Source organism: Epargyreus clarus, unplaced genomic scaffold (genome assembly GCF_041222505.1).
Source record: "Epargyreus clarus isolate Ecla_fem2 unplaced genomic scaffold, WU_Ecla_fem_2.2 ptg000019l, whole genome shotgun sequence".
In the NCBI taxonomy this organism is placed as follows: domain Eukaryota; kingdom Metazoa; phylum Arthropoda; class Insecta; order Lepidoptera; family Hesperiidae; genus Epargyreus; species Epargyreus clarus.
Window position 1 is genome coordinate 14,071,101 of NW_027332227.1, and position 12,123 is coordinate 14,083,223.

Below are 12,123 nucleotides of genomic sequence, written 5' to 3' on the forward strand. Positions count from 1 at the left end.
ACCAGTGGCAAGTGACGATAGCTTTGCAACACGACGCACCTGCCCATTATCCTGAGCACACGTATGTGGCCGCGCGGTATAATTTCTATTCGGTCGTCGATAGTTATTCCAAGGTCGATTTTTATTCGAACGTCGATTGTTATTCGTACGTCGATTGTTATTCGAACGTCGATTGTTATTCGTACGTCGATTTTTATTCGAACGTCGATTGTTATTCGTACGTCGATTTTTATTCGTACGTCGATTGTTATTCGTACGTCGATTGTTATTCGTACGTCGATTGTTATTCGTACGTCGATTGTTATTCGGACGTCGATTGTTATTCGAACGTCGATTGTTATTCGATTGTTTTTTTGTTACTACGAATAAATCGACAATCGATTGTTGATTCCGTCGATTGTCGATTTATTCGATTGTTTTTTTTAGAACAATCGCCCATCGCTAAATGACATGAGACATGACGCAGTGTGGACAGTTTTGAAAGTATCTGATTAGCGTTTAGAAACAACAAACAACTTAAATGTAAAGTATAATGTAATAATAAAATACAATAATGGTAGTAAAAAAACCATATACTAAGTATTAACAGAAAGTATTTTTAATTTCGTCATATTTTCTTTGTACTATCATATTAATCTACCAGAATCTATTCTTAATTGCGGCAATTTTAAATGTCATTGTGACACAAACAATAACGACATTCTGAATTTGAAAAGTAAAGAAACATTTTGTTGATGTTGATGTTTCCACTTTCCACTTTCCAAACTATTAGCTGATAGCGCATTGTTTACCCGAATTTTAAATATTTTTGTTGGTGCAGTATAAAAAGAACGATACTCTATAAAATATTCCAGATAAAGTATGTAATATGGATTCAGTTACTAGCACGGACGATCTACTAAAAGAGGTGAAATCAAATCAAGAGAATTTACTTCTTGAAGTTATAAAGGAAGTATGCAGCGACCCGAAGAGCAAACTGTCGTCGAAGTTGGTGGGAAAAGTGAACAGGATCATAGCGGATTGTGATCTCACGCATTACTCCAGTTTGCATAAACTTAGCACGGCTGATGAGAGCACTTCAACTGTTTTAGGTACTTTTCATCGATTTTAGCTGAGTTAGGAGACATTCACACTTAGTACTTAATAATAGAGACGTGTCTATACTGACCCCAGGCCCCAGGTAGGAGTCAAATCCTATTTAAGAGATGACTGCATGCATAATTTATATATAGTTCAGTGTAGTACCACAGCTCTAAAACAATTCAAAGTAGGAGAAAAACAACAATTGTTTTTTTTTTTTTTTTTTTTTTATATAATACCTAACGATGAGGCAGACTGGCTACCTGATGGAAAGCAGTCACCGTCGCCTATGGACATTTGCAACACCAGAGGAGTCGCCAATGCATCGCCGGCTTTGAAGGAGAGCTCTTTTTACACCCCTCTTGAAGAGTCCCATGTCATAGTCCTGAGGGAATACCTCAGGAGGAAGTTCATTCCACATTTTGCACGTACGCGGCAAAAATGAACGTTCAAACCGAACCGCGGAGGACCGCCACGGGTCCAGTTGATGTGGATGGAACTTCATCCTTCGGCGAGTGGTGCGATGAAGGAAAGGCGACGTAGGCACCAGATTCCAGATTGTTTAATTCTTTTGTTTTTTCTTTCCTTTGTAGATCTATAGGTATTCACTGTCATAAGCAAAAAAGATAGCAAATGTGTGAAAATACTGATAAGTGCCCCACAAATATATTCACAATTTTTAAATTTTTAATTTCAGGATTTATGCATCAATCGGCAACAGAGCTAACATTCGATGAACAAGCGGAACTCAATGTGGCAATCATTCAAAGGATCCAAACAAAGCTACCAGCCTTTATTTCTGAGCTGGATAGTCTCAAACACAGTATTAGTGATGGGAAGAAATCCCGTAAAGACCAGATGAAAGAGTTACAAGAAAGCTTAGATGAGAAGCTTAACACTCTCCATGAACAAGAGTCAGAGAAGGTGGAGCTGATGATGGAGTGGCTCAACTACAGGCTGCAGGATGTGTCGAAGTTCAACAGTGATTCTACTGAGCTGTTGACATTGAAATCTCGGATTTTGGAGCTGAAGTCTAAGTAAGTTACTCATATGAGTTTTCGTTATTGTTCTAAATTAGTACATAATAGTATCTACAGTGTAAATATAATTGTGATTTATGTGGCAGTCATGACTAATCTATAAAGTTATGCTGTATCTTAGGAGCTATGTTAAAAGTGTTTGATCTCAGTTGTCAGTAATACTAGTAGTAAAATAAAATCTTGTAACAATAGTAAAATGTACAAAAACAGTAATATTAGTTGCTGGTAAATGATGTTTGACATCTATTATTAGGTTTGCCACAAACTCATACCTCCTCTAATATTGGACATTAATGAAGTATGGTTGTCACTCTGGTTGTTGAAGGTAGTAGAACCCTTTGTGGTTCGACTCCGGCGGCACCGCTGCCACACCTATTTCTACCTAATAACAGCAGTGTTAGGCGCTGCTGTGTTCTGGTTTGAAGGGTGTGGTAAGGGAGACAGACTTTTCCAAGGCGTTCCAGCTTAGTCCTCAGGGGTAGCGGCGCATCTGTGGCCGACCTCAGGTAGGAATACCTAATCCAATCAATCTGGGGTTGATTACAGATGTCCATGGGCGGCAGTAGCCACTTACCATCAGGTGGACTGCATGCTCGTCTGCTACTCTTATATTATAAAAAAAAAAAACTCATTGAGTGGAGAGACCTGTTATCAGTAGTGTGATATAAAAAGAATATCAGCTTAATCTACATTCCTTTAAGATATCTACCTCATCAGGTCTAAAGCTATGACCTTATACAAGTAAGTAGCATGACATCTTGCATTATATGGATACAATTTTATAGATCTTTTCTGTTTCTAGGATTCTTCACTTGCAAATCCTTCAGAACATATTCACGGAGACAAACCAGTCTATCAAAGCATACAGTGAAGTCCACAAGGACCTTAAAGATAGCATCCGGGAAACTGAAGAGAGAATCAAAAACTATAAGGAAATTATAGACAGTGATAACAACTGAATGAAGTGTACAGGAGTTTTTGCAGTGGGCTTTACACTTTCCCATTGTATCTTTAAATAAACATACTCAGAAATATCTTGTCTATGAATTGGAAGGGAATATGAACTGAATTTAAGTCTAAAAGTTTGAGGCCTTATGTTGTGATTTTAGTTGAAGAATGATTTTTGTTTTAATTATTATATTAATAAATTATTTTATATGTGAAACTAATTTCATTTCCTAAACTATATTTATAGTATACTAAACTGCAACAAAATCTGTGCACATGCCACTGATGTTGCCACATTGTCACAACTGCCTAAGAAGTGGAAAATTTTAACGATTATATTTATGAACTGTAAATATATAATTACGAATCTGTAATCTTACAATAATGGGAAAAATATTCATAATATTATTGAGAAACAATAGGTCTAGTTTTTAAGATCGTCTATTTATTTACGTAATTAACGTAAGAATTAAAAACTTTACGTTCAGGAATTGAAAAATCTATCATAACTCTGACAAGAAATGATTATTTCCTAAAACCGCCACACTCATAGAAAAGTTTGACGGACTGTATTATAAAATACAGACTCGAGCCTTACCGGATAAAGGTTAAGGTAAAGGCACCGCTAAAGTTGTCACGAAAAGTCGTCAGACATCTGTTGTTTGTTTAAACCTTTGACCTTCAACTCGATAAAAAACAATCTTATCATGCCCCTGAAATATCCACAAAGGAAAAAACATAGGTCATTCTACTTTATCTCATTGTCGTTTCCGATGAATCATCTGATATTTGTCGTATTTGACCATTGACCAAGAGGCTAACCTAAAGTTTACGTTTTATTAATTATTACATTTAAATATTTTTATGTTAACCACTAACTTATTATCACATGACTACCCGCGTGGCAGAGCTGTCACCGTGGCGGTTTGGCGCGCAAAGGGTTCCGGGTTCGATCCCCGGGCAAACAGACATCTGAATAATAAGTTTGGTTGTCTGTTACGGGTCTGGGTGTTTGTGTATCCGAGTTTGTGTGTGTCCATGGCAAAGTATGTAAAGAAAGAGTATCTCATCTCATTTTTGTAAAGATTTTATAAATTAATACCTACAGAATCTTTTAGAAATGCCGTTGTCTGTAGGTCTAAAGCACCCTCTGACCCCAACAGATTGTGCGTAATATTTTATCGAATACAATAGATAATTTTGAGTTTACCGATATCAGATCGTAGTTTACCCTAGTTTCAAAGTTCAGACGGTCATCGGTGAGTTAACTCATAGCGTTGATTAATAGTTAGTTTCTTTTGTCTAAGACCAGATAATACATTTACTGGAATAATGATGTTATAGGTACCTACAAGTATAAAAAAAATATTTTTGCTGTAGATATTTGCAATTACGTATAGAAAAAAATATTTTTAAATACTACGTCTTGCTGATCTGTCGTCATCTCTTTACTGCTCTACTTTTGTTTTTGTCTACTCTCAAATTGAAAAGAATCTGGGCCATTATTCTATTTTTGGCAAGTGTGGCTTGGTAGACTTAACACAACTATAATATTTTTATGAAGAATTCTCAACTCTCTTCACAATGTTAAAAGAAATATAAAACATGAAAACTACATAAATCAGAGATGCATATAAAGGATTAAAATCCCAGGAGACCAGCTGTTATAGGCAAAAATAACACTATCGTTTTTATAAATTTGGTTAAAAATTGTTTGTTATAGAAAGCTCACGAGAATTTTAGAAGTTTCCTCACAATATTTACCCAAGCACCTACTTGTTACAGTGAGAATTTATCTAAAGTTACAATGCGATGTCATAATTAAGTTATTAATGTTTAGAAGGTGGTAGAACCCTTTGTGGTTCGACTCCGACGGCACCACCGCCACACCTATTTCTACCTAATAACAGCAGTGATAGACGCTGCTGTGTTCCGGTTTGAAGAGTGTGGTAAGGGAGACATACTTTTCCGAGGCGTTCCAGCTTAGTCCTCAGGGGTAGCGGCGCATCTGTGGCCGACCTCAGGTAGGAATATCTAATCCTATCTGGGGTTGATTACAGATGTCCATGGGCGGCAGTAGCCACTTACCATCAGGTGGACTGCATGCTCGTCTGCTACTTCTATATTATAAAAAAAAAAAAAAACCTAATATTAATCAATAAATTAACCAAGCTGTCAACACATTTCCGTCAGCATGATATTTTTTTAGATTTCACTTTTTGTTTGTTTACTTGAGGAATAGATTAACTCGGTCTATTTGCTCTATCGTTATCTATCGTAACGTACCTACCTAAGTGACGATGATGTAATGACCTCGCCATAAGCAAACTTAAGATCATTAAGATCATAAAGTCCGACAAAATTATGAAGAAATACGTAACTCCTGTTAATCGACTCAGAGTAGGTATTTCAAACTAAGGAGATGCTATAAATTATAATAATATAATAACCGTGTGCATCGAAGCATCGGTAACTTAGTATATCACGACTCCCTCTGTTGCTGCGGTTTTCGTCGACAAAAGATATTAAATTCAGGACTTGGCAACAGCAATTTCTTCAAATTATCTACTCGCATGTGTGTAGGTACCTAAGGCAAACCCCCCTATTCAAAAATGCCTACTACAGTAGATGGTTGAATTTGTATTCATCATGCCACAAGCCGTCCCTTATTGTCATACAGGGATTAATTATTTTAAAAATTGTTTTGATTAATAACACAACATTTATGCTTATTTATAATGGTCCGGATTGTTCACTGATAAAAGTTTTGAGCTTTGACGCTTTGGTAAACTGGGAATACCTACTGAACTTATAGATGTAGTTCTACTCATGAATAGATTACTAATGGATTAACTATATAATTTCCACCCCAACGTAAACAAATAAATAATAGGAAGATAATATTGTAGCAGGGCACTAGTTACGCAATATTGACTACGTTTTAACAAAAAAAAAACGGACGTTCAAACATTTTTCTTACCTTATCAATTTCAAATATGGTAAATATTTTGCATGCATGATTCCATTGAAAAATTAGTATTTATTTCCATAGCCATACAGTAGTCGGTCTCGGTTTAAGATTAAATAAAACCAGTCCTATCTCAGAAGTCTAGCGATGTGGTAGTGTTTCTGTTTTAGTTCAATGTTGTGACCGCCGTGTTTTGATCGCGTGTTTTAAATTTGGTAATGATGGATACCGTTGGAAAGGTGTTTAGGTATGTCTTTTTATAAACTTTTTCTAATAGATAATTATTAAAAAAATGGACGATAACTATAGAACATTTGAAATAAGTCCACAGAAGTTAATGTTGCTCTATAGGTCATAAAGTGGACTTATTGGACTTACATAAAATGTAATTATATTGAGGTCTAAAAGATAACAATGAATGCAACTGCAATCAAACCTCGTAAAAAATAATTCCCTGATTATGATATTCGTTATCATTAAACCTTGCACGCCGAAAGAAAAGAAGATTAACACTTTAGCGACTTAACTCCAACGCATTTAAAATGTATATTGCGTACTTTTAAAAGTTTAAAAGATTTTAAAAATTAATACACCAGACAAGTATCGGTTTTCCTTAACATTTTATAACGTTTACGTATTTACTAACCTTGTATTACCTAGTCATTATACTTCCATACTTGGTACATATACCTACATGACGCCAAGGTACATTAGAAAAGTAATCACAACCTCATTTGATAGGAATAATTTATACTCCAAGTTTTATAAATATTGTCATACGTGCGACCGACCAGGTGTTTGTTTAAAACATGTGGGTAGCAATTGGGACGAGACGAACTCATTCATATCGTTTAATTGGAATTTATAAACTTAGCCTCACCCGCTAAATTAACAATGAAAAAGGATAATTTATATCACGATTAGTGTTGAACAAAGTCTTAGGTGTAGGCGGGTGTAGGTATCATTTATAGGAATAGGTACACATACATAAAAGTATGTCGTCTGCTTCTGCCCAAAAATATAAGATTTTTTAAATGAGAATTTATATGTTCTAATGATTATTGTCAACTAACAATATTTAAACTCGACTTATCTATTATGCGCTGGTTTTAGGAACGGATGATTCGAATTTAACACAGCTTTTAAGCAAAGGTACAGAATTTCAGAGCGAACGATAAGGTTTTTGAACAACCTAACAATACTTTGTATTCTTATCTTAAGTGTCTGAAGAAAATGAATATAACTCGTCAAATAAAAATTATTTTATTCCATTACTTAACTAGTAGGTATTAAATGTTTAAGTCTGTTTATTTGAGAGATTTCCATTCCCAAAAGACGTTACTTCTAACGTGGATATACCTAAGTGTTGAGAATAACAAATCGTATGATCGTATGCCTTCATAATTCAATAGTGCACAAAATCAAGTTGGTCTACACATCTAAAGACATTCTAAAGTAACAATAAAATACTTATATTTTAAACTGCCAAAAATTCTAGTCACTATCTCTAAAGATAGCATATCGTACCTTGATTCAGTCGGACTGTGACCGATAAAGTCAGAAACCGATTAACTTTAAACGGAGTGTCACAGTGGATTAAGGACTATGAATTAGGACCTTGTCGTAAGAGAACTATGTTGTAAGTAAACGTGCTGTGTTTAATGCTTTGCTATACCTATCCTTTGTTATTCGATATACATATATACGTTGATACAACTTTCGTGGTGACACAGTTATTCTTAACTAAAGCAGTGATTGGGCGTGCGAGTTTAAAGAGGGTGGTGGTGGTGGTGGGGGGGGGGGGAGATTGAAGTCCTGTATAGTCCTCGCACGTAGGTAAATCAATATTGATGCTTTTTAGTCCAAAATCCAGGTCAATTTGAAATTGGTTATCTACACATTCTCATGAGCGTCAAAGATTATTTAAAATTAGACTGCATGGAGGCTTTTTAAGAAACTCAACTTTAACCCATTTCGAGTAGGATTCCTTACTTTAAGTTTTTTTGTGGATGTCAATGGTCCTCTAAAGATTATATTGTATATATTGTTATTTTTAAATACAAGTTTAAATGGATTTATTGAACACCGACTCGTACAGAACTATGTATTCAAGTGAAAGTATTTAAACGAATTAAATACAGAAAAGAAATTAATCCAATTATATATTTAAATGTTTCCAGCCGTTTATCAGACCTAGTGGGAGTAGAATGGGCGCCGCTGCGCTTGCCGATGTCGCGGCGTCTCCAGACCCTCGCGTCGACTGGCTGGATCTGTCTGGTGCTGTTCGGCGAGCTGGCAGCCATCCTCCTGTTCCTGAGACTCATCTATTCACAACTGTGGTGGCTCGCTATCGTCTACTCAGTATGGATGCTCAATGATTTGGACACTTGCAGTCGTGGTGGGCGGACGTAAGTAGTATTTAAAGTATCAAGTTTACTCGTGATTCAGTTCCTGATCATGTACCAAAACTAAATTGTCCTACAGTTCATCAACATTTATCTAAATATCAAATCAAATCAAATTCTTTTTATTCAAAATAGGTTATTTACAGTGCACTTTTTGAATGTCAATACAACTTCACAAAGTGTTTCGTTGTGGACAAGAAGCATCCAAAATACCTCCAAAATGTTATATGTATTAATTTAATATGCATTATTTGTTTCGATAAATATTTTATCTGAGACGCACATTGCCTTTGTCCAGCCAGGATTTGAACCCAAAACCTCTTCGCGCAGTGGCAGTGTTAATAGCGATGCGCAATAAATATGTTTGTGTGACCTGTAACTGTGTTGTTGTTACTACTTGTTACTATTGTGTTACTTTATATCTCTCATTAAGCTCATCAAAAGTACACGAGATCCTATGATTATGTTACATTCTTACTTTGGCTCAATAACGCTTGTTAATTCGCATATAAACGTTATAATATGGATGTTGACGCAAATGTGGATTACTTAGTTAGATATTTTATACCCTTTGACCTAAATATGGTTATTATAAATTTATAGTTACATACTTATTTATGTCGCGGTTAATGACTGTTGGTATCATTATATTTCTTTGTAAACAGCATGTACAAATATTTTTTAACGAAGTGCTGTTATAATGAATGAATGAGTAAGATTACCGCAGAAATGTGGCGTTTTAAGTCCAACTTACAAACTTTTATGATACCAGTTATCATCATTTATCGACAAAGGATTATGTCTACTAGTGTTATTTAGGTATTTTCGGTTTAACTCCTGGCGTGTAGAAAATAAAGTTTTTGACTTTTTAATATAACGACACCTAATTCTATAAATCCGTGAAGCCGTTAGGACTACAATCAATCTATCGACTAAGGTACTTTAATATTCATCTATTCTGTTCCAGGGTTGAATGGGTGAGGAATTGGGCGTGGTGGCGTTACTACCGCGACTACTTCCCCATCAAGCTCGTGAAGACAACAGACCTGGACCCATCCAAAAACTACCTCTTTGCTTGCTTTCCTCACGGCGTCGTGTGTTCTGGAATATTCGGTGCCTTCGCCACAAATGCCTTGGACTTCTACAATGTTTTTCCGAAGCTGAAGTGTCATTTAATCACGCTAGGAGGCCATTTCGTGGTGCCACTGTTCCGAGATCTCGTCCTTTCATTAGGAGGATGTTCGTCTTCGCAAGAAAGTCTGTTGTATCTGCTAGATAAGAGGAGAGGGACAGGTAAATGCGCTGTGCTGATGGTCGGCGGCGCCGCTGAAGCATTAGATTCGCACCCTGGAGAGTATAAAGTGATTTTGAAAAGAAGGAAGGGATTCATACGTGTGGCAATGAAGTCTGGGTAAGTCTGAAGCTTCAAAGATATTATAGAGTTCTTTACTCCTCTTCTAGATCAAGTAAAGGGAAATGAAGAGTTTGCTTGATGTTAGCATCTCGTTTCTAAACATGCGTCTATTATAGAAAATATCAATAGATTCCACGTTTTTGTACAAAGAATTTTAACGTATAAGACTTCACTTCATATAGGGTTTTGGCTCATTAATATGAATATTATAACTCCAAATAGTAAGAGGAGGTTCATACATTAAAGTAGGTAGTCCTTAAAAGTTATAACAGTCCACATACGTCATAAAGCGCCCCACCCTTAAATGGCATTTCAACACATTCCAACAAAGAACTAAATGTCTACTAATTTGGACGTCTTTGTATTTTATTCAATACTCTTCTACGATTATTCCAGTGCCCCAATCGTGCCTGTGTTCTCCTTCGGCGAGCCAGATGTTTTCCGCCCGCTGAATAACCCTAAGGACAGCTTGCTCCGGCGTATCCAGGAGAAGGTGCGCGAGTACACCGGCATCTCCCCCATGTTCCCGATCGGGAGAGGCATCTTCCAGTACTCGTTTGGCGTGGTACCACTACGCTCGCCTATCGCTACTGTTGGTGAGTGAGACATTTGTTTTTCGTATTACCGGTCCCTAATGACAACTTACGCCCATTATTAATTATCATTCTGTCCAGTAATCCAATAAAATTTGCTACAAACATCGAAATTTAACAGTTTTCGCCTGCATAATGGACCTCTGAAGCTAGATAGCGAGTGCAAAGTTAACTAACGGTCATCATAGGCAACTCGAGTTCGTGAATTACAAATGTGGCTAAGTGTGCTCATGAAGTTGTTACGACAATATCAACAAAATACGTAAATTAACAAACATAATTTCACAATTTCAGTTGGAAAGCCAATGGAGGTCGCGAAGAATTTTGAGCCAACTGATGAAGAAGTAAACGCCGTACATGCGGAGTTCACGTCGAGACTCATTGAGCTGTTTGAAGGCGAGAAATCCAAATACTTGAAAGATCATGAAAATATACACTTAATTATAACGTAGACTATTCTACGAGTATTTAGAATAATATTTATGCGAATCAAGAAGTACGGAATGCGATACCAAATTCCAGTAATAATTACTATCATGAAGCGAAGTCGAAATAATTAAATAAATATGTCAAAAACCCACTAGTTTTCATGGACATATCAGAATTTGAACGATTTAGGTCATAGTTCAATATGCTGGTCAAGTGGGGCTTGGTAGCTTTCACACATCTTTTTAAACCTTTTTAAAACATCAGACGTGCAAGTTTCCTCATGATATTTTCCTTTACCGTTAAATACTATTTTTTACGTTTAATATTATTAACTTAATAGTAGTTTTAGATTCTGATTTAACACCAGAAACATAATCCTCATCATCATTAACAGATTATCTCTCTGTTGAGGACGATTAATGATACGGTTTGAAGCTACAGTCCACCAAACTGGCCAAATGGTTAGGTTTAAAAACTTGAGAACATTGTGGAAAAGTTTTTCCTAGTAAGTTTGTAATAATTAGGTGATCAGCTATTTATGTTTAACCCGCAAATTTATCTTATCTTGTTCCAATACTTGCAGTCATCAGACTATCATAAAAACTGTTGCTATGATTGTTGTAATTTAGCATTTGTTTTTGTTATATCTGCATTGTTTTATATTGTTTATTCTTTATTAGTGATCGAAGTGTTTATTCAATAAAAAAGTTCAGGCGTTTAAATAGTATTTAAGTAGCTTGTTACGTTCTATCATAATTAATGTGGTATAAATTATAATTATATATTACAAAGCTCAATTGTTACTTATATACTAAGTATAGTTATTTCAGTGTATGCTAGCTTAATCTCTAAGCGAGAAATGCATATACAGACTGACTTTAATTTAAGTGTTATCATGTAATAGGATTTGTATTTTTAATAAATATACTTCTTGAAGTATTCTTTCTGAAATTAAGACCCACAGCTTTTACTAATTTATTCATAATTATGTAATTTGATGTGCTTTACAAACTTTTATTGGTTGGCTTTATATAATCGAGATAATAAGAAAAAAGAAAATCAAGTTTACCGATAAAAATATATATATATATAACATCATAATTATCATAGTAATTGTAATAATCATTTAAATATGTATTTATTATCGATTTATTTAAAGCAATTTCTATTTTTAAGGTGGAGTAATAAAACAACAGACACTTTTACTATTTTTATGTATTTTAATTATTTACATATTTATTATATA

The 12,123-nt window shown here is 35.3% G+C and overlaps 1 protein-coding gene across 1 annotated transcript; it reads left to right on the plus strand.

Annotated features, from left to right (window-relative positions):
* Window positions 1–689: 689 nt before the first annotated feature.
* LOC140749985 (2-acylglycerol O-acyltransferase 1-like) lies at window positions 690–11,032 on the plus strand. Its single transcript, XM_073083260.1, has 6 exons — window positions 690–1,091; window positions 1,778–2,078; window positions 8,217–8,444; window positions 9,409–9,852; window positions 10,252–10,451; window positions 10,743–11,032. The coding sequence occupies exons 1-6, from the start codon at window positions 869–871 to the stop codon at window positions 10,898–10,900; spliced, it is 1,554 nt and encodes a 517-aa protein (XP_072939361.1). The 5' UTR covers window positions 690–868; the 3' UTR covers window positions 10,901–11,032.
* Window positions 11,033–12,123: the final 1,091 nt, after the last annotated feature.